General features: G+C 42.3%; 1 protein-coding gene across 2 annotated transcripts; it reads left to right on the top strand.

Annotated features, from left to right (window-relative positions):
- The first annotated feature begins 11,697 nt into the window (after positions 1 to 11,697).
- Positions 11,698 to 21,902, top strand: ezh2 (enhancer of zeste 2 polycomb repressive complex 2 subunit). 2 transcript variants are annotated; one of them, XM_046292680.1, is made up of 20 exons: positions 11,698 to 12,090; positions 14,976 to 15,099; positions 15,174 to 15,302; positions 15,464 to 15,583; positions 16,035 to 16,155; positions 16,271 to 16,456; positions 16,678 to 16,783; positions 17,332 to 17,495; positions 17,614 to 17,711; positions 17,789 to 18,023; positions 18,110 to 18,276; positions 18,404 to 18,498; positions 18,623 to 18,663; positions 18,815 to 18,940; positions 19,034 to 19,212; positions 19,287 to 19,382; positions 19,480 to 19,561; positions 19,650 to 19,730; positions 19,964 to 20,048; positions 20,226 to 21,902. In XM_046292680.1, the coding sequence occupies exons 2-20, from the start codon at positions 14,983 to 14,985 to the stop codon at positions 20,284 to 20,286; spliced, it is 2,289 nt and encodes a 762-aa protein (XP_046148636.1). In that variant the 5' UTR covers positions 11,698 to 12,090; positions 14,976 to 14,982; the 3' UTR covers positions 20,287 to 21,902. The 2 variants fall into 2 exon arrangements, with proteins under 2 accessions (XP_046148636.1, XP_046148635.1); XM_046292679.1 differs by having other exon boundaries at positions 17,332 to 17,501.
- Positions 21,903 to 23,480: the final 1,578 nt, after the last annotated feature.

Raw genomic sequence — 23,480 nt, 5'->3', positions numbered from 1 at the left:
CTTTTTAAAGAAATGTCCTCTAGTCTGAAGAAACAAAAATATAAGTTTTTGGCCATAATGATTATCGTTGTGTTTGGAGGAAAAAGGGGGAGGCTTGCAAGCCGAAGAACCCCATCCCAACCGTGAAGCATGGGGGTGGCAGCATCATGTTGTTGGGGTGCTTTGCTGCAGGAGGGACTGGTGCACTTCACAAAATAGGTGGAAGGAAAATAATGTGGATATATTGAAGCAACATCTCAAGACATCAGTCAGGAAGTTAATGCTTGGTCGCAAATGGGTCTTCCAAATGAACAACGACCCCAAGCATACTTCCAGAGCAAAATGGCTTAAGGACAACAAAGTCAAGGTATTGGAGTGGCCATCACAAAGCCCTGACCTCAATCCTATAGAAAATGTGTGGGCAGAACTGAAAAAGTGTGTGCGAGGAAGGAGGCCTACAAACCTGACTCAGTTACACCAGCTCTGTCAGAAGAAATGGGAAAAAATTCACCCAACTTTTTGTGGGAAGCTTGTAAAAGGCTACCCGAAACGTTTGACTCAAGTTAAATCATTTAAAGGCAGTGCTACCAAATACTAATCGAGTGGATGTAAACTTCTGACCCACTAGGAATGTGATGAAAGAAATAAAAGCTGAAATAATTCCTTCTCTACTATTAATTGGATATTTCACATTCTTAAAATAAAGTGGTGATCCTAACTGACCTAAGACAGGGAATTTTTACAATGATTAAATGTCAGGAATTGTGAAAAACTGAGTTTAAATGTATTTGGCTAATGTGTATGTAAACTTCAACTGTACACTGCTCAAACAAATAAAGGGAACACTTAAACAACACAATGTAACTCCAAGTCAATCACACTTCTGTGAAATCAAACTGTCCACTTAGGAAGCAACACTGTTTGACAATAAATTTCACATGCTGTTGTGCAAATGGAATAGACAACAGGTGGAAATTATAGGCAATTGGCAAGACACCCCCAATAAAGGAGTGGTTCTGCAGGTGGTGACCAAATCTTCTGTAGCTCAGTTGGTAGAGCATGGCGCTTGTAACGCCAGGGTAGTGGGTTCGATCCCCGGGACCACCCATATGTAGAATGTATGCACACATGACTGTAAGTCGCTTTGGATAAAAGCGTCTGCTAAATGGCATATATTATTATATTATATATATTAAATCAAATGTTATTTGTCACATACACATGGTTAGCAGATGTTAATGCGAGTGTAGCGAAATGCTTGTGCTTCTAATTCCGACAATGCAGTGATAACCAACAAGTAATCTAACTAACAATTCCAAAACTACTGTCTTATACACAGTGTAAGGGGATAAGGAATATGTACATAAGGATATATGAATGAGTGATGGTACAGAGCAGCATACAGTAGATGGTATCGAGTACAGTATATACATATGAGATGAGTGTGTAGACAAAGTAAACAAAGTGGCATAGTTAAAGTGGCTAGTGATACATGTATTACATAAGGATGCAGTCGATGATGTAGAGTACAGTATATACATATGCATATGAGATGAATAATGTAGGGTAAGTAACATTATATAAGGTAGCATTGTTTAAAGTGGCTAGTGATATATTTACATCATTTCCCATCAATTCCCATTATTAAAGTGGCTGGAGTTGGGTCAGTGTCAATGACAGTGTGTTGGCAGCAGCCACTCAATGTTAGTGGTGGCTGTTTAACAGTCTGATGGCCTTGAGATAGAAGCTGTTTTTCAGTCTCTCGGTCCCAGCTTTGATGCACCTGTACTGACCTCACCTTCTGGATGATAGCGGGGTGAACAGGCAGTGGTTCGGGTGGTTGATGTCCTTGATGATCTTTATGGCCTTCCTGTAACATCGGGTGGTGTAGGTGTCCTGGAGGGCAGGTAGTTTGCCCCCGGTGATGCGTTGACCACAGACCACTTCTCAGTTCCTATGCTTCCTGGCTGATATTTTGGTCACTTTTGAATGCTGACGGTGCTTTCACTCTAGTGGTATAATGAGACGGAGTCTACAACCCACACAAGTGGCTCAGGTAGTGCAGCTCATCCAGGATGGCACATCAATGCGAGTTGTGGCAAGAAGGTTTGCTGTGTCTGTCAGCGTAGTGTCCAGAGCATGGAGGCGCTACCAGGGAACAGGCCAGTACATCAGGAGATGTGGAGGAGGCCGTAGGAGGGCAACAACCCAGTAGCAGGACCGCTACCTCCGCCTTTGTGCAAGGAGGAGCACTGCCAGAGCCCTGCAAAATGATCTCCAGCAGGCCACAAATGTGCATGTGTCTGCTCAAGTGGTCAGAAACAGACTCCATTAGGGTGGTATGAGGGCGGGACGTCTACAGGTGGGGGTTGTGCTTACAGCCCAACACCGTGCAGGACGTTTGGCATTTGCCAGAGAATACCAAGATTGGCAAATTCGCCACTGGCGCCCTGTGCTCTTCACAGATGAAAGCAGGTTCACACTGAGCACATGTGACCGACGTGACAGATATAGGAGACGCCGTGCTGCTGCCTGCAACATCCTCCAGCATGACCGGTTTGGCGGTGGGTCAGTCATGGTGTGGGGTGGCATTTCTTTGGGGGGCCGCACAGCCCTCCATGTGCTCGCCAGAGGTAGCCTGGCTGCCATTAGGTACCGAGATGAGATCCTCAGACCCCTTGTGATACCATATGCTGGTGCGGTTGGCCCTGGGTTCCTCATAATGCAAGACAATGCTAGACCTCATGTGACCTCATTGTCAGCAGTTCCTGCAAGAGGAAGGCATTGATGCTATGGACTGGCCCGCCCGTTCCCCAGACCTGAATCCAATTGAGCACATCTGGGACATCATGTCTCGCTCCATCCACCAACGCCACGTTGCACCACAGACTGTCCAGGAGTTGGCGGATGCTTTAGTCCAGGTCTGGGAGGAGACCATCCTCCACCTCATCAGGAGCATGCCCAGGCATTGTAGGGAGGTCATACATGCATGTGGAGGCCACACACACTACTGAGCCTCATTTTGACTTGTTTTAAGGACATTACATCAAAGTTGGATCAGCCTGTAGTGTGGTTTTCCACTTTAATTTTGAGTGAGACTCCAAATTCAGACCTCCATGGATTGATAAATTTCATTTCCATTGATAATAATAATTTTTGTGTGATTTTGTTGACAGCACATTCAACTATGTAAAGAAAAAAGTATTTAATAAGAACATTTCATTCATTCAGATCTAGGATGTGTTATTTTAGTGTTCCCTTTTTAATTTTTTGAGCAGTGTATATCCTTAGCTCTGTCTATTAATCTGAGAGTGGTTACATTTCTCCAGGCCCATCCCTCAGCCTTTAATCAAAACAGAGTCATTATTGTTTCATCTGTGGATTTGCCCTCTTAACAGCTGCATATTATCAAAATATAAAGGGTCAGCAACAAAAAGGTAAACAATAAACCCATAGCAAATGCAGCATACGGCATTCATTTTTCACATGTCAAAAGCACTTTTCAGTAGTGCTGAAAGCATGACATTACATGAGCGCAGCATTTATTTTTAAACACAAATCAATGAGCCCAATCCATCCTCCATGACAACAAAATCATAAACAACACAGTAGGGCTGGCTAATAAGTGCTTCGTTTTTGGAGTTATGCTCAGGTTAAACAATTTGGCTAATCTGTACTTCCATATCTACAAAACCTATTCTTGAAGATCAAGGGGTATAACATTTATTGCAATGACTGTAATTCTGATAGACTTTGGTTTTTAATATAAAGATAGAATTTGATTGTATTATTATATGTAGTAGAAAGCAATGGATTAGAAGAAGCCATTTTAACCAACCCATAAAGTAAAATGTAACATCCATATATGACCAGCTATGTACATTTTAATATTGATTTATCCTGCAATAGATTTTGTTCAATTGGTAACATAAATGTTGGTATTTTCTAATTCTTCTTAAGGGGAAAGTAATCTAGGCAAGTCAGTGAAGAAAATAAATATTATTTACAATGACGGCCTACCACAGCCAAATCCTAACCCGGACGAAGCTGGGCCAATTGTGCGCCGCCCTATGGGACTCCCAATCACGGCCGATTGTGATTCAGCCTGGAATCGAACCAGGGTCTGTAGTGACACCTCTAGCACTGAGATGCAGTGCCTTAGACCACTACACCACTCGGGAGCCCTGAATGTAATCAGATTACGACCGAGTCACGACCGAGTTCCAAACTACCTCTGGAAGCAAACTCTCCGTTCGTCAGGAGCTTCATGAAATGGGTTTCCATGGCTAAGCAGCCGCGCACGAGCCTAAGATCACCATGCGCAATGCCAAGCATCGTCTCCCATGCACAACGATGTATGGTGTAAAGCTCGCCGCCATTGGACTCTGGAGCAGTGGAAAAGCATTCTCTGAAGTGGTGAATCACGTTTCAAAATCTGTCAGTCTGACGGGCAAATCTGGGTTTGGCAGATGCCAGGAGAACGCCAACTGCCCGAATGCATAGTGCCAACTGCAAAGCTTGGTGGAGGACGAAAAATAGTCTGGGGATGTTTTTCATGGTTCGGGCTAGGCCCCTTAGTTCCAGTGAAGGAAAATCTTAACGCTACAGCATACACTGACATTCTAGACGATTCTGTGATTCCAACTTTGCGGCAACAGTTTGGGAAAAGCCCTTTCCTGTTTCAGCATTACAATGCCCCAATGCACAACGAGGTCCATACAGAAATGGTTTGTTGAGATCGGTGTGGAATAACTGGACTGGCCTTGCACAGAGCCCTGACCACAACCCCATCGAACATCTTTGGGATGAATTGGAACTCCAACTGTGAGCCAGGCCTAATCACCCAACATCAGTGGCCGACCTCACTAATGCTTGTGGTTGAATGGAAGCAAGTTCCTGCAGCAATGTTCCAACATCTAGTGCAAAGCCTCCCCAGAAGAGTGGAGGCTGTTGTAGCAGCAAAGGGGGATCCATCTTCATATTAACGCCCATGATTTTGGAATGAGTGTATGATCCCTTATTAATGTTAAATCCACTTCAATCAGTGTAGATGACGGAGAGGAGACAGTTTAGACATGGATTGTGTATGTGTGCCATTCAGAGGGTGAATGGGCAAGACAAAATATTGAAGTGCCTTTGAACAACGTATGGTAGTAGGTGCCATGTGTAGTTTTGAGAGTGTCAAGAACTGCAATGCTGCTGGGTTTTTCACGCTTAACTGTTTCCTGCGTGTATCAAGAATGGTCCACCAGCCAAAGGACTTCCAGCCAATTTGGGAAACATTCGGGTCAACATGGGCCAGCATCCCTGTGGAACACTTTCTGAGGGCAAAGGGGGGTGCAACTCAATATTAGGAAGGTGTTCTTAATATTTTGTACACTTAGTATATAACAATGCTTTTGACCGCAATTCTTTATGCTAGAAACAAGCTGTAAAATGTTGGGGAAAGATGTGACTCCGATGCATATAGAATATATTTGGTTGGTCTCTATGACATGCAGAGGCCGCGTTACAACCTACAGTCAAGGAGACAAACAATTTACTTTGCTTGGGATGTAAAGTGTGATTCTGTCACTATTAATTGACGCTCAACATTTCAGCAGGCTATTAAACAACATACTAACACTAAATCAGTCAGGATCAAGCCATGTAGTCCACCAAGGCACAAAAAGGAATTATTTAGGCTGCATTATAATTATTTCAAGGCTATAGACTACCATTTATTAAATAAATTGTGAAGCATTTGTTACACGCTACAGCACTCAAACTCAACTCTGGACCTCGAAGTCAGTTCCACTGCATTTGTTCATTGCTCCCCTCTAACCAGGGACTGATTTAGACCTGGGACACCAGGTGCTTGCAATTAAATATCAGGTAGAACAGAAAACCAGCAGGCTCCGGACTGTAAAGTAAGAGTTGAATACCCCTGCGCTAGAGCCTGGCAGCAGTGCTCAGCATTTCAGCAACATGCCTATACATTTCGCATTTAGGTTCCTAATTTAGCCTCGAAGATACATTTAGGATTTCTAATTTAGCCTAGAAGATACTCTTATATACTTCAGTCATAACTGGTTCTGTTGTGTTCAATTTTGTAGACAACTTTAGCACTGTCCCAAACTTAAGACTATCCTATTTCTTTTAACAATAGCTTGTATAGAAATCAAAACATCTCTGGTGCTGTTCATTAGTTGTCATGCACTGTTGTGGTATTATAACAGATTCTGCTTGTTATGTAAAATGACGTAGAATTGCATGAAATGCGTTTATAAAAGGCTATTTTTCTCAAACCGTAAATAATATAGATTAATGCAGTGATTTTATTGTAATAAAGATTTTTCACCCCTATCATTGTCTGAGTGGCCTGCGAAACCACAACCTTCTAGCTACTTTACCATGTAATGCTTACAAAACGAAGATCCGTTTCTAAAACGGCATACAGTAGGCCTATCTAAGGCTCTGGTCTGTCCTAGGAGTGAGGGTAAACAGTATGCATGTTCTCTGCTATCCACTTTATGTTTTAGTTCATCTTTTGGGTATAGGGGAGGGTCACAAATTATTTTTCGAGTGTTAAGGGAGGGTACTGAAGGGAGGGCCATCCATTTTAATTTCAGAGACTTCCAATTTTCTCCAGGTATGCCTCATTATAAATAATGTACAATCCCTTAACTTGTCCAGTGATTTATTGTCGACATTTAAAAGGTTTGCATTGAAAATAGATGTGACAATTGTCTGCAATGGTGCATTTCCATTTAACTATCTTGTGTCAATAAAAACTGGTGGACATAATGAAGTCACACCAAAATCTTTCCATTACCATTTAGGCAAATGAATAAATTGGTGACAGCCTGTATGCCCTCCTACCTAACTGTTTCATGTCTCAGGTAGCCCGCGAAAGCCAGCATGGATAGAATGCAGTAATTGACTAATACGGTGCATTCGGAAAGTATTCAGACCCCTTCCCCTTTTCCACATTTTGTTACATTACAGCCTTATTCTAAAATGGATTAAATAAAATGTTTTCCTCATCAATCTACACACAATACCCCATAATGACAAAGTGAAACAGGTTTTTAGACATTTTGTATATTAATTTAAAAAGCAGTAATACCTTATTTACACAAGTATTCATACCCTTTGCTATGAGACTCGAACTTGAGCTCAGGTGCATCCTGTTTCCATTGATCATCCTTGAGATGTTTCTACAACATGATTGGAGTCCACCTGTGGTTAAAGGCACACACCTGTCTATATAAGGTCACACGGTTGACGGTGCATGTCAGAGCCATAACCAAGCCAGTAGGTCGAAGGAATTGTCCATAGAGCTCCAAGACAGGATTGTGTAGAGGCACAGATCTGGGGAAGGGTACCAAAACAATTCTGCCGGGATTGAAGGTCCCCAAGAACACAGTGGAGTCCATTTTCCTTAAAAGGAAGAAATTTGGAACTACCAAGACTCTTCCAACAGCTGGCTGCCTGGCCAAACTGAGCAATCAGAATAGGGCCTTTCTCGGGGAGGTGGCCAAGAACCCGACGGTCACTCTGACAGAACTCTAGAGTTCCTCTGTGGAGATGGGAGAACCTTCAAGAAGGACAACCATCTCTGCAGCACTCCACCAATCAGGCCTTTATGGTAGAGTGGCCAGATGGAAGCCACTCCTCAGTAAAAGGCACATGACAGCCCGCTTGGAGAAATAAGATTCTCTGGACTGATGAAACCAAGATTGAACTCTTGCCTGAATGTCATGAGTCACATCTTGAGGAAACCTGGCACCATCCCTACAGTGAAGCATGGTAGTGGCAGCATCATGTTGTGGGGATGTTTTTTAGCAGCAGGGACAGGGAGATTAGTCAGGATCGAGGGAAAGATGAACGGAGCAAAGTACAGAGATTCTTGATGAAAACCTGCTCCAGAAAACTCAGGACCTCAGACTGGGGCAAAGGTTCATCTTCCAACCGGACAACAACCCTAAGCACACTGCCAAGACAACGCAGGAGTGGCATCGGGACAAGTCTCTAAATGTCCACAAGTGGCCCAGCCAGAGCCCAGACTTGAACCCGATCTAACATCTCTGGAGAGACCTGAAAATAGCTGTGCAGCGACACTCCCCATCCAACCTGACAGAGCTTGAGAGGATCTGCAGAGAAGATTTGGAGAAACTCCACAAATACAGGTGTGCCAAACTTGAAGTGTCATACCCAAGAAGACTCGTCCTGAGTAAAGGGTAGGAATAGTTATTTAAATGTCACATTTCCATTTTTTTCTATACATTTGCAAAAATGTCTGTTTTTGCTTTGTCATTATGGGGTATTGTATGAGGCGAAAAAAAACTATTTAATACATTTTAGAATAAGGCTGTAACTTAAATTTCCACAGACAGTGCCATGGTGAAACTTGCATTCCTGTAGATTTTAAATATTTGGATGGTGAAACTTAATAACCAACCAGAAAAGCAAGGCAAAGCAATTCATGCATTCTTGAAAGTCAGGATAATCCTTGTCCTGAAAAGAAACCGTATTTTTATAGTAATTTTTATTTATTTTGCAAGCTGCCGGCATTTTGAATTAAATGTGAAGTGGAGCTTATAGTTACGTATTCGGCAATCAGAATTTACCTGAAAAACACAGTCTCCATCATTTGTTGCAATTAAAGAAATAAAAAAATCTACCCGTCGAACTCATAAAAATGTCTGTCTTTAGAAAATGTCTCCTATATCTGCCGTTTCAATTATACAAGTCGCAATGTTTTTTTTGCGAAATTGCTTTTGTAGAATAAACCTGTGTCAATGGAAACCTGCCTAATGCCATGTTGATCTGAGCCTTGCTTTTGGAAAACCACTCCCGATGATCGTCTACAGTCGGTTGCTTTTGCCTTACTATTCAAACGCTCCCAGTATCTGGGTGCTGCTTGTGGCAACATCATCTAGCTGAGTCTACCTTTCAATTATAAAGTCTATCTTTAAAAAAAACTCTAAAGGATCGGACCCTTTTTTCAATATTCGCCTATAATGACGTACCCAAATCTAACTGCCTGTAGCTCAGGCCCTGAAGCAAGGATATGCATATTCTTGATACCATTTGAAAGGAAACACTTGTGGAAATGTGAAAAGAATGTAGGAAAATATAACACATTAGATCTGGTAAAAGATAATACAAAGAAAAAAAACTTTTTTTTGTACCATAATCTTTGAAATGCAAGAGAAAGGCCATAATGTATTATTCCAACCCAATTTCGATTTTGGTCACTAGATGGCAGCAGTGTATGCGCAACATTTTAGACTGATCCAATCCATTTCTGTTAAATATTTTGTATCAAGACTGCCCAAATGTGCCTAATTTGTTTATTAAAAACTTTAAGTTCAAAACTGTGCACTCTCCTCAAACAATAGCTACTTTACTGTAATAGCTACTTTTAATTGGACAGTGCAGTTAGATTAACAAGAATTTAACAATTTGACAATATCAGATATGTCTATGTTCTGGAAAATGTTCATGTTACTTACAACCTCATGCTAATCATTCATCATTAGTTTTAGTTTCTGTTCTAGTTTACTATAATAACCTTGAGGGGAACAATGAAAAAAAGCACTGGAATTGGCTTTGAGGTTCAGAGTTGAATTTGAGGGCTATAGAACACATGAGATGTGGTTTGTAAAATGAAAATATTGAATATTCTGTGCATACTGTAGACAATACTACCACAGATAGAACAATGAGACAGATATTTCTGTTCATTGAAAATATTTCACTGGATGTATAAATGTGAAGCATCCGCTTGGCGTTTCAAAAGCCAAATGTCAGGCAGTGGGAAGTGGTGGCATACTTGAGTAAAAGTAAAGATACCTTAATATAAAATGAGTAACCCAGTAAAATACTACTTGAGTAAAAGTCTAAAAGTATAAGGTTGTAAATGTACTTAAGTACAGTTGTGGAAAAAGTACTCAATTGTCATACTTGAGTAAAAGTACAAAGTAAAAGTAAATGCTATACATCAAATTCCTTATATTTAGCAAACCAGATGGCACAATTTCCTTTTTTATAACTTTTTTTTGACAGCTAGTGGCAACTCCAACATTCAGACATAATTTACAAAGGAAGCATTCATGTTTAGTGAGTCTCTTGATAAGTGTGTGATTTTGATATTTTTCCTGCACTGCTAAGCATTCAAATTGTAACTAGTACTTTTGGATGTCAGGGAAAATGTATGGAGTAAAAAGTCCATCCTTTTCTTTAGGAATGTAGTGAAGTAAAAGCAGAGAAAAATATAAATAGTAAAGTATAGACACCCCAAAAAACGACTTAAGTGGTACATTAAACTATTAAAAAAAAAACTTAAGTACGTTACATGCCTGGCAGTGGGAGAAGATGCAATGAGATGGATTTTGGCCGATTTTCTGCTTTTTTTCTGATCGATGAAACAATTGATCTCAATACAGTTCTGTTCCCAAAACTAAAATATGCTATGAACAGAGTGGACAAAATTTTGTAGACTTTACATTTTGCTAAAGTTTAAAAAAAAGTGCATTGTTTAGGAGTGCAAATGCGAATTTAGTTCATGCACACACGCACTTCACAGTTAAAGGTTAAATTATTTTTGATAAAATGCACACGCGCACTTCAAACTAGGCGTTCCCTAACGGAAATATGAGCCAATAGGATCTCGCTAGCTCGTGCTTGGCTCTGCCCACCTCCTTGCTAGTTCTGACTCATTCGTTCCCATTTGAAACGACGGGTTGTGGTCAATCTTGGTTTAGTTATAAAAATCTTTGCTATTACTGTATGAGCAAACTGAACTGTTCTGAACGAGGCCGATTCGTATCCCGGGCCATCTACCAATGAGCGTATGAGAAGGGCGGGACTTAGTAAACTGGATAACCCTAGCGGAGAGGAGGGCTCCTTCTCAATAATCTAAATTGGCTCCCTCTCCTTGTCGACCTCCCTACATTGATTACAAGTCAGTAAACTCAGCCTAGCTGTAAAGTATGTACAAGAGGATGAACAATAATGAGTTTTTACTGTCATGGGTAAGATGTCAATTGAATACTCAGGAAAGAGCCAAGGAGAATAATTGCTTACTCCCCGCGTCCTCTCTCCTTCCCAAAATCTATTAGATGAGAGCCACTTCTCCTTCAATGAGTTTTGAGGAGAGGGAAGCTAACGCAATGAGTAAGCAATTATTCTCCCTAGCTCTTTGCTGTCAGTTCATATAGAGAAAATGTGATGACAGAAAGCGACTTTAGACTGTTGAGGCTATACCCGAACATAACAAGGTTACATGCAATGACCAGAATAAAAATAAAGCTGAGTTTTAATATATACACTTTTCTACAATATAAAACATATCCACCGTTTAGTACATTGCTTTGTACTAAACGGTTTTGCTACCAATATTTACTCATATCTACTGAAATTGTACATTACATATTTTCTCATGGATTATTAAATATGATATTACCATGATGAGGAGTCGTAATTGTAAATAGTTGCACATACATGTGGCACCAGGTAATATCGTAAACACTTCGCATCTACATCTTTGCTAGGCATTTGTATCGTTGATAACCAAGAGAACAAAGGAAACTTCTCCACATGTCCCCCATTCCGGGGCCCCGTTGTAGCGCGGCCTATCATTGGCCAGCTCCCTGATACAATCTGACCCATCGCAATGCACCGTGTAAGAATCTTGAATATCGGCGGCGGTGATTGGCCCGTATGTTTGGCGCTCGTTGAAGCTGCAGTGGCCCGAGTGGGCGGCGAATGTGAGTGAAAGAGACGGAGAGAGACGTTTGAATAGTTGCTGAGGCGGAAATATAGAAATTGAGAAACTGTTCAGTAAAACATAATATTTTACAAGACATTAATTCCGCATCAAACTATCCGTGTTATTTCCATTGGGAAGTACATGCCAGAAAGAAGCGTAGCAAGCCGGTGTTCGCTAGCTAGAGAGGACGCGCGAGGTGAATCGACTCCCCCTTTCTCTCGGTGCTAACGAGCTAGCCAACAAAACATTGTAACGTTAGTAATCCAATCCCGATCAACGAACGATTCTCGATTGGTGCGTATCGGATATATCCCGAGTCACTTCATTGAATGAGGACTGACCCCCCTCTGCAGGTAGGAAATGCTGTCAAAATATACAATTCTTCTTTCATCTGAAAAAATAAATAATAGCCACATATGTAACGTTAGCTAGCTATCTGTCTTGGTCGCTAGTTAGCTTGCTAGCCATGTATGGAAGGTTAATGTTAGAATTGATACATTTATTCACTTGTTTGATCTGGAAGTTATCTTTGTAAATTATGCCAATAAGTTAGCCAGCCAATGAATGTGGCAAGATGACAGTTGTGTAACGTTATTTTGCTTTGCAAATTAACTGGAGTGTTTGTCTGCGGTGGAGGCGCGGAGGGGTTTTCCTTTCTTCACTTCAAATCGTACCAGGTTTACACGTTTACTCCAAACATTGAACTTTATTGAACTGTGTAGCGGTGTCATTCATCCTTATAACATTAGTTAGCTAGCTAAATCGAATTATTTGTCAGGATGGTTTGAAATGGACATTTAGCTAGCTAACATCTGAATTGGGAAATGTGTTTGATACTAACGTTAGCTACCTCGAGAACCGCTAGCTAGTGTTCGCTACAATTCTATAAAAAATGAGTCACATTTTTTGACATGACAGCAATGACAATGACAGAATTAGGCTCCAATGTGTGTCACTCGAGGCAGTTGAGAGTGAAAGGTGAAAGCCTTCCCGACTCTGATATACTTGTTGTTCTTCATATTTTCAATAGGGACGCTGTTCAGCCACTTGCCACTACATACCAGTAATATGGCACTAGTCTAGTACAGAATAGAACTCGCCAGCTTGTAGTCCTAAAAACCGGAAATGATTTACCTCTGGTTAGTTTAGACATTTCTATGAGGAAGGAATAGGGTTTTTGAATAAACGCCGATAATAAGGTCTGACATTAACACAGGCTTATGAGATCTTATACGTTTAGTTCTATAATGGTAATATCAATCAGTTAACATTACCTTTTATAAAGTCTTTATTTGCGTTATATATATTTTTTTTAAGTATTACATAAATGCTTCAAAAATCACAAAGTGATGTTAGCTGATGAAGATGGTCTCATAGAACAAAACGTATAAGATCTCCTAACATGTGTTTACCACAGACACAGGCCTTATTTTGGGCGTTTATCCAAAAACCTCGTTTAAAAGAAAATAGCTGAAAGACTTTGTTCAACGAACCATGGAGGATTTAGTGCCTACAAAAAGAGACTCATTTACTATTGTTCTCTATTACCTTTTAATTATAATACTGTTAATTGTCCCCTCCATCTTTGAGTATTGAGCCCTTCAATCTAACATGAACATGTTGGTATTGAACTGTTGAACACAAAAATTTGACATAATTTTCAGTGATGTGTAATTCTACAGTAAGTCTCCTTTCCTCTACGTGTGGCAAAGCCCTAAACATGAGCATCCAGTGTGGTGACTGGTGTGATAAGATAACAGATTTTCATGGCAGCACAGGATACTGTATTTCCTTAAGGTAGGGGATCCACGGGGTTAGACCCACCCAGGCAGGACAGATTCACAATATCAGTGCAGATTAAGAAAAGGATACATTCTAGTTCCTCTAGTCAGAGCTATAGACAGTGTTCTTTCTAGCAGTATGTGATCAGTAAGTTGTTTTGACCAATCACAGACAATGCAATGTATTTATGTTTAGTCTGCAGGGTTTTTCTGGGTGAAAATGGTGGTGGGGGTGGGACCATGGGATTGGCCAATGGTGCAGTCACTGACTTAAAATGTTAGAGGCCCTCCTGTTGGCCACAGTGACAAAATGTAGCTGTTTTAAAGCTCATGTCCTGCAATTCTACACATTTTGCTAAGAGGAAAAGGGTGCTGTTTTAAAGCTAATTTCGTGCCATGGGGCTGAGATAAGATGTTGCCATTTCAAAGTTGATTTCCTTAAATTCTACACATTTCACCATGGCGTATGCTATCTGAGTGACTCAAACATTATAACAAATCAATGGGTGCCCCATGCCATGCCAAAAATACTTCTGAATACATAATTTGGGGAATTTGACTGACTAGTGTTTATTTTGGTGATTGTTAGTTCTCAAAGATTATCTTGTAAAAAAATATATAGGTCCATTATCTTTTCTACGTACTTTATTTTTTACATATTTATTTACTTTTTTATTTGACCTCTATTTAACCAGGTAGGCAAGTTGAGAACAAGTTATCTTTTACAATTGCGATTATATCTAGTTTTAGTCATTTTAATAAAAAAAAAAAAAAAATGTCCCCCCCCCCAAATTATAAAATATATATAATTGTACTGTTTGGACGTAGGAGGTTGGGAAAAACACTATGCAGAAAAAAACCTGATTGTGTAATGTACAGTGTCTATTTTGTATACAGCAGTACTCTGTTGGTAAGACAATTTCCCCTTGGGGACATTAAAGTTCATCCTATTCTAGACAGCAGTCACGTAGCAGACGCACAACTCTAATTTGATTTCTGTTGCCAATGACTTCGAACTAGTGCCCTCTCCAGCATCCGTTTCTCCAGGCCTTATCGAGCAGAGAGACGCGGATGTTATTATGGAGGCTTCAATACTGTGTTTAGTTGGGACTGAGCATGTGTAATGGAAGCCAGCAAAGACTGATTTGTGATTTATGTTTTACCCCAAGTAATGGACAATGAATTTGAAACATGCAACCAGAAATTAGTTTGGGGGTGTTTCCCCTTATTTGCATGACTATAAACTGGCCTGGCATGACAGTCTCGGTGCAGCTGTAGAAAGGGAGTAGAGGTGGGAATTGAAACTGAAACAGCCGTTGACTCTGAAGAGACTGTGCATGCACCCGTATCAACATGTTCCATGACCAGCTATGGGGTCCCGCCGTTAATCCAGAACCATAGCTCTTTGCCTTTACTCTTGCACTGTGCATGATTCTAAAGCGGTGTGTGTGTTCCAGGTTGACCATGGTGCTGACAGGGAAGCGGTCTGAGAAGGGACCAGTGTGTTGGAGGAGAAGGGTGAAGTCTGAGTACATGAGGCTACGCCAACTCAAACGTTTCAGACGGGCTGATGAGGTCAAGGTACATATACACAAACAAACATTATAGATATATCTCGCACACACACAGGTTTCTGACAGTGTCTCTCCCCCCAGAGTATGTTTAACTCTAACCGTCAGAGGATCCTGGAGCGGACAGACATCCTGAACGCTGAGTGGAAGACCAGAAGGATCCAGCCCGTTCACATCATGACATCTGTTAGCTCCTTACGAGGGACCAGAGAGGTCAGCGCATGTTTCACAAACAACATACACCTTTCCAGAGATATTGAAAATCTACATTACCAGTTTACTGTTTTTCACCAGTATGGACTTTTTACACTTCACTTTCCAGTGGAGGCTTGTCTGAGTCCTCTAGTGTGTGTGTGTGGTCTTGTCTCCTACAGTGCACGGTGGACAGTGGTTTCTCTGAGTTCTCCAAACAGGTGATACCTCTGAAGACGCTCAACGCTGTAGCCTCTGTCCCTGTCATGTACTCCTGGTCCCCGCTACAGCAGAACTTCATGGTAAACACGCACACACTGCTACAGCAGAACTTCATGGTAAACACGCACACACTGCTACAGCAGAACTTCATGGTAAACACGCACACACTGCTACAGCAGAACTTCATGGTAAACACGCACACACTGCTACAGCAGAACTTCATGGTAAACACGCACACACTGCTACAGCAGAACTTCATGGTAAACACGCACACACTGCTACAGCAGAACTTCATGGTAAGCACGCTGCTACAGCAGAACTTCATGGTAAGCACGCTGCTACAGCAGAACTTCATGGTAAACACGCTGCTACAGCAGAACTTCATGGTAAACACGCAATACTAAGCTTGTTCTGACACGTGCACTAGAACCACAGTTATCCAACCCGATGCTGTAGTCTAGTACCGACTTGATGATAGTGACGTCACAGACTACAATGGCGTTGTCCTGACACACCTGGTCTGCCTTGTAGGTAGAAGATGAAACGGTTCTCCACAACATCCCTTACATGGGAGACGAGATTCTGGACCAAGACGGAACCTTCATAGAAGAACTCATCAAGAACTACGATGGCAAAGTTCACGGAGACAGGGGTAAGACATGCACGTGCACGCACGCACGCTTGCACACACATATTTGCTATTATGAAGTCTTGTGGTTTTGGATGTGTTGTGTGTGTTCATGTTAAATGACTGTCTGTGTTTCCAGAGTGCGGCTTCATCAACGATGAGATCTTTGTGGAGCTGGTGGGTGCCCTGACCCAGTACAGTGACAACGATGATGAGGATGATGATGAAGAAGAGCAGGAGTTTAAGCTTGAGAAGATGGAGCTCTGTGAGGCGAAGGACCACCTGGCCGAGGACCCCCGAAAGGAACCCCTGATCAACACTGACAGTAAGACAGACGGCTACTGCTATCATCCAACCGAGAATAGATATGGGCCCTATCCCAAAACCATTCCCTTAAACCTTTATCTCACAGATCTCTCCCCTAGAACCCTTCCCTAGGTCCTTGTCCTTTCAGATTTCTATCTCTCCTTACGCTCTCCTGTGTGGGCTGACGCAGTGACTGTTGGTAGAAATTGTGTGTGTAACCCCTTTGTCCTCTGTTTGCAGGCCAAGGCAGCAGTGACAGCTCTAAGAAGTTTCCGTCTGATAAGATCTTTGAAGCCATCTCCTCAATGTTCCCTGATAAGGGCTCAACAGAGGAACTTCGAGAAAAGTAACTACCCCTCTGTGTGTGTGTGTGTGTGTTTTTTCATATAAATTGTATGTGTATTAGGGCAGTAATGATGAAGTTTGGAGTAACAATTCATTGTCATGCAAAAGGACATGGTTATTGTAATCATTGTGATTTTTATTTCTGAGCTTGTACTGTACATAATGCATATTGGCAAATGAGGTTTGTCATACCTAATGAATACAACACAGCTTTGATGGCACCCTGTCTCTCAAACTAATGTTTGGAGCTTTTGGAAATGAACCATCTCTGAACTGTGCCATTCTGGTCGTAAAACCATTACCAACTTTACCCTCTTGATGTAAAAAAAAGAAACTGCTATTGGGTAAACTATATCTACTTGAAAATATAGTTGAATAACCCCGTTACTAAAAATAATCTATGAAAATTATGACGATCATTCGTTTAGCTCAGTTATTGTCCATAATTGTTGGTTACACGATAATACGATTATTGTATCAGCCCGTATGTGTCAGTAGAACATATTCCTGTCCTGTCTCAGATCTAATGGGGTGTGTGTGTGTGATCAGGTACAAGGAGCTGACAGAGCCCCAGTTGCCTGGTGCGTTGCCTCCAGAGTGTACTCCTAACATGGACGGTCCCAACGCTCGCTCTGTTCAGCGGGAACAGAGTCTACACTCCTTCCACACACTCTTCTGCCGACGCTGCTTCAAATACGACTGCTTCCTGCACCGTGAGTGTACGGACACAGACACACACACACTCTCTCGCCACATTTGGACTGTTCTGCACCAACACTCTGACTTCACTATGACCCCTCATCTCTCTCCTCTTTGTATCTCTCTCTCCAGCCTTCCATGCGACTCCTAACACCTATAAGCGTAAGAACATGGAGAATCTGGTGGACAGTAAACCCTGTGGTGACGAGTGCTACATGTACCTGGTGCAGGCAAGTACACTCAGACACATTCGGACACACATTCATACACCTTTAGTTCTGACTGTTGTTCTGTGGTGGTTGTCTAGGATGGATTGGTGAGGGAGTATCCTGACCTCATGGCAACCGAGAGGTCCAAGACTCCTTCCAAACGCCCAGTGAGCCGTCGCAGGGGACGACCCATCGGCAACAGCCGGCCCAGTACACCAACAGTCTCCACCGACACCAAAGATACGGACAGCGAGCGGGAGGGGAAAGATGACGATAATGACGATGACGATGATGATGATGATGACAAGAAGGACGAGACCACCAGCAGTTCAGGTACATACACACGTGCGCCAGCCAAACACCATACCCAGTCCTATGCACACACCCACACACTAACCATTGCCTTTTATGTAATCCAGAGGGTAACTCACGGTGCCAGACTCCAGTGAAGTTGAAGCTGACGTGTGACCCTCAGGTTGTTGATTGGAGCGGAGCCGAGGCTTCACTCTTTAGGGTTCTCATCGGAACCTACTACGACAACTACTGCGCTATAGCACGGCTCATAGGAACCAAGACCTGCAGACAGGTATGTTTTTATCACCACAGCACCTATGCATTTCTCTGGCTTTCTCTCCCATGACTTCCTCTTTACTTGGCAGGTTTTATGGAAAGACATTTTGTATATTGTCTGGTAATAATGGGTGTGTCTCTAGGTATATGAGTTCAGAGTGAAGGAGTCTAGTATCATCGCTCGTGCTCCGGCTGAGGACGAGGACACGCCCCCTCGTAAGAAGAAGAGGAAACACAGGTAATCCATGCCCAAATATGGACAGACTACTTCAGGGTGCAATAATGGGCTGACTGCAGGACATAGTCAGAAGCTCTGGTTGTCAACTTCCACGGAAAAGACTACTCACGATCTTCCTTTTTAGGTTGTGGGCCACTCACTGCAGGAAGATCCAACTGAAGAAAGGTGACGATTGTCTCTAGAACTCTCCTGACATTACAGCCTCACTCAATCTTAGAATGTGATTGAATGTTTTTTTATTTATCATTGTGATTCATTTATCAGTTTTTATCTTTGCGTGACAGCGCTGACCTGTGCTTGACCCCTCCCCCTGTAGATGGTTCATCCAACCACGTGTATAACTACCAGCCATGTGACCACCCCCGCCAGCCCTGTGACTCCTCATGTCCCTGTGTCACTGCTCAGAACTTCTGTGAGAAGTTCTGCCAGTGCAGCTCAGAGTGTGAGGAAATGTTTTAATACTTTATTTTGATCCATAATTAGTGCAAACCAGTCTACACTCTCAAATTGTCTCTCTATCTCTGTGTGTGGGTAGGTCAGAACCGTTTCCCAGGCTGCAGGTGTAAGGCCCAGTGTAACACTAAACAGTGTCCGTGTTACCTGGCGGTCAGAGAGTGTGACCCTGACCTGTGTCTGACCTGCGGAGCCGCTGAACACTGGGACAGCAAGAACGTCTCCTGTAAAAACTGCTCCATACAGAGGGGAGCCAAGAAGGTAACACACACACACACCACACACACACTTGATATCAGTAGCTCACTCTTGTGATTTCCCCCCCCCCCTCTCAGCACCTGCTCCTAGCTCCGTCTGACGTAGCAGGCTGGGGCATCTTCATCAAAGAGCCAGTTCAGAAGAATGAGTTCATCTCTGAGTACTGTGGGGAGGTGAGGCTTGGCCCTGTGTCTGTCAGGGTGATGGTTTTGTTTGACTTGTGTGTAATGTACAGGCCTGTGGAAAATAATTGTTTTTCTCTCCTTGTAGATAATCTCCCAAGATGAGGCGGATCGCAGAGGGAAGGTCTACGACAAATACATGTGTAGCTTCCTCTTCAACCTCAACAACGGTAACACACACGCATACAAAAGTATTGAAATACTGTTTTTGATAAGCTAAGTGGGAGGGAAAGCTAATTCTTTCTCTCTCTACCCCAGATTTTGTAGTGGATGCTACTAGGAAAGGAAACAAGATTCGTTTCGCCAACCATTCGGTCCACCCCAACTGCTATGCAAAAGGTCAGACAATGCCATAATCCCTTTCATTAGTTGATTTTGGGTGACTGTTTCCAGAGAGCATCAGACGTGGTGTGCTACGGTACTGTTTAAACCACCAGATGTATAGTATGTCAGCTGATCCAGCCAGTTGTGTATAACCTAATACACCGGCAGATGGGACCAACAGACGTTACTGATGTAGAGTTTCACTGATAAGACCTCTGTGTTGTGCTAACAGTCTCCTATCTCTGCAGTGATGATGGTGAATGGGGACCACAGGATAGGGATCTTTGCTAAGAGAACCATCCAGACTGGAGAAGAGCTCTTCTTTGACTACCGGTCAGTATATACTGGTTACTAACCAGCCTGTCTGCAGCCATTTCAATCTGAATACCCCGTGAGGAGGGTGTCTAAAACTTGCTCCTTGTTTGGTCACATTGACACACTTATATGTACGCATACTCACACACTTTGTGGTTGATTTGATGTCTGTAGCTAACTTGTCTTATCTCTCAGGTACAGTCAAGCAGATGCTCTGAAGTATGTCGGCATCGAGCGGGAATCAGAGATGCCATGATCCCCTCTTCTACCTCTAGATCAAAGGCCTTACACACGCACGCTCTTCACTTCAGGAAACACAAACGACTCATTGTCGGAATCCTGGGGTGCTTCAAGAATTCTGGGAAGTTTAGACCTTTTTTTTCCCACTTTGAATATTTTTTTCTACCAACAAATCTTCCTGTTCAGAGTTATGTAGGACTCATTGCTATGGTCACTAGAACGGTCTTTCCCCAATTTACATTTACATTACATTTAAGTCATTTAGCAGACGCTCTTATCCAGAGCGACTTACAAATTTACAGCTAACTAACACACATAAACAGGTCTTAATAAATCCACTGCGGGGATCTCTTGAGCTCTGTTATGCTTTTTATACTTGATCCAAATCCATGGACACATTGACTCAACCATAACAAGTGGTTGTTGAACATCTTACTTAGCTCCTGACTACCAGCTAGACTAAATGCAGGTTAAAAACATGTGACTGACTTTTTCCCCCTCCCCTAGCCAGTGTCCAAACCCCTTAGCCTCAGACCCCACAGACCCACTCTTGAACGCCCGAACATTGTTTTGAGACTATAGCCTGATATCTGAGGTGACAGTGTACGATGCATGTTGACCAGCAGCACTACCTGTTTTTTTTTCTCTCAGACTTCTGGTTTATTCCTAAAACTATATTCTGTCTTTAATTTCTTCAAGTTTTGAACATTTGATGACCATTGACCACCTGAGGCATGCTTTGATACAATCTCTATTCTAGACGGTGCTAACTAAGACGGTGTGATGTTTTGTAAATGCCCCCAGGTATCCACTTCTGCTGTGCCTTGAATCTCGTCGTTAGAACACTGAATAGTCACTTGATTAGAGCCCTTAAGTGTTTTATTGATAAAGATGTATCCTTAATCTGGTTAATGCATGACGATGAAAGCTTCCATGTTTGTAGTCCCGGGAAGACCTCACTGCTACTATAATCTAGTGATGCCTGGTGCTTGTGAATACTGCAGACTTGAACCAATACAACCAGCCTTGAATAATGTTAAGTAATGTTCACGTCTTCACCTGCAGTGGGACGAACCGCTCCCATTTATCTCCTGTTTTTACAACTAACTTTGTCAACTTTTACCAGCAACTGAGAGAGGGCTCTGTAAAGACCTACAGACAGATCTAGATGACTGACGGTTGTGTTTAGATGGAAGTCAGGAGCTGATCTCCTTTAAGTAGTTTGTTGCTCATGTTAGTACAGGGGTGGGGAACTCTATTGATTCAATGTCACAGCTTACACCAGGTCTACATCGGTCTGACTGGAAAAGCAGCAGATACAGCAGCTCGAGGAGAAGTATCTCACCCATCTGTTTAGGATGTATACTTCCTGAGTTGTAGAGCCAGCTGGCGTCCAGTGGGATTGGACATTACAGAATGTTCATAGAAATATAGGCCTACTACATAGAACAGCGGTGCTTCTGTCAAGGAATAGGGAAACTGCTCTATACAAACTATATATTGACTGTGTAATGTTTCCTCCAGTTGTCTAGCCGGGACCACTACTGTCTGATTTCCAAGGTGCTGATTTTTACTGTCTTTACAGGGAGTATTGTTCAAAGTGATCCAGAATAAAATGAGAAAATGAAGGTGTCCAATTGTTTTTTTTTTTGAACCACTGACAACCGAAACCTTGTATGCATTTTAAAACCACTTCAGTAATGAGTAATTTTGCACAAACAACTCTTTTCAGAGTCGTGTTAAACGAGCGGAGGGGGTGTGGTATTTGGGACCTACGGGCCTCATTGCTATTAAACTGGTTACCAACGTAATTGGAGCAGTAGAAATGTTTTGTCATACCTGTGTATACGGCTGCCAAGCCCATCAGCATTCAGAGCTCAAACCACCCAGTTTATAATGAAAATGCACACTACATCCTGGTGTAAGTAACAACCCAGCCACTGACAAGACCACTAGAGAAACCTTGACTTTATTTAGCACACATTTGTAAAATTAACCACACTATACAAATGGTTCTCTCACTGCAGTAATGATACGGGGTAAGTCGCTCTGGATAAGAGCGTCTGCTAAATGACTTAAATGTAATGTAAATGGGTTACAGGTCCAATCTCCTATGAAACCCTAACCCCGTGGGGGAAGAGGCTAGGGGTGGGGCACTAGTTCAGTGGATCCAACACTTCAGCGCTCTACGCGATAGAAATTAAAAGGTAGTTTGAGGCAATATGTAGCGTTTACCGTGAACGCAGTCTCCGCTGAACTTCAGCGATACAGATTGAATAAAGCCCTCCGAAAGATTTAAATTGCAGGGGCGTCTCCATTTTATCCAGACAACTGATTTCCTTCGTCCGGACCGGTGGTAAAACCAGTCATCTCTACTCCTCTGGCTAGGTAGCGTACTGGTCCAGTTCTGTGTGCTTCAGCCAACTCCTAGTGCATGTGTTGTCATGTTTGTCTGGGAGGATAACGTTAGCTGCTACACCTGAGTATCCTACGAAGCAAGCTGGATCTACTCTGGGTTTTCTAAAACTAACCAGCTTCATAAACCAGCTCAGGCTTCATCTTTACACCACAACGGTCAAAATGTATGGTCTGCGGCTAACTCCAGCAGGCTTGTAACTGCGCGTGCATGTCGCACGGCGAATTTAAAAATGAGACAAAAATCAATCCATGGGCGACTCAGTTTAACATTTTAATTTGTGCCGAAATCAGAATGCATGAAAATGTATCTTGCAAATTCAGCAGACTGCGGAGTGAAATGCTTTCAGAAGGGCTGTCTTTTTAATTAATGCCTGCTTTGGTGTGCTTATCAATGCACAAGCACCCCCTCCCCTCTCTCTTATATACACACTTTTGTATTAAGTCATACAAAAGTTACATTGCGTTAAGTTTAAAATGCATTCTGACATAACTAAAATACGTAATGTGATTTTAACATAACACATTTGATTCATCAAATATCAGTCATCTTCCTGAAATGAAGGGGGTTGATGAGGGAATCTGATTTCATTGGTTCTCAACTCAAGGCCCAGTCATTTCATTCAAGGTAAGTGGAGTTAACAATGAGTTAGCCTGCCTCAGAACAGTGTAGTTCTGAAGGATTCATTGCCATATAAATGTACCTGGCTAAAAGGTGAGCCACTTTCGTATGACCGCTTATCCTGAGTTGAACTCAGTTGACCAAAGTTACCTCGCAAACTCGTCAAACCTGCT

Source organism: Oncorhynchus gorbuscha, linkage group LG12, assembly GCF_021184085.1.
Source record: "Oncorhynchus gorbuscha isolate QuinsamMale2020 ecotype Even-year linkage group LG12, OgorEven_v1.0, whole genome shotgun sequence".
NCBI classification, from domain to species: Eukaryota; Metazoa; Chordata; class Actinopteri; order Salmoniformes; family Salmonidae; genus Oncorhynchus; species Oncorhynchus gorbuscha.
Note: the sequence above shows the minus strand (reverse complement) of the source record. Positions and strands in the feature narration are given on the sequence as shown.

Excerpts from the sequence above, each read along its gene's own strand:
- ezh2 (XM_046292679.1), top strand. The coding sequence starts at position 14,983 with ATGGTGCTGACAGGGAAGCGGTCTGAGAAGGGACCAGTGTGTTGGAGG. Across the intron at positions 18,024-18,109 it reads CGAGACCACCAGCAGTTCAG|AGGGTAACTCACGGTGCCAG; the intron begins GTACATACACAC and ends TATGTAATCCAG. Across the intron at positions 19,383-19,479 it reads TCTCTGAGTACTGTGGGGAG|ATAATCTCCCAAGATGAGGC; the intron begins GTGAGGCTTGGC and ends CTCTCCTTGTAG.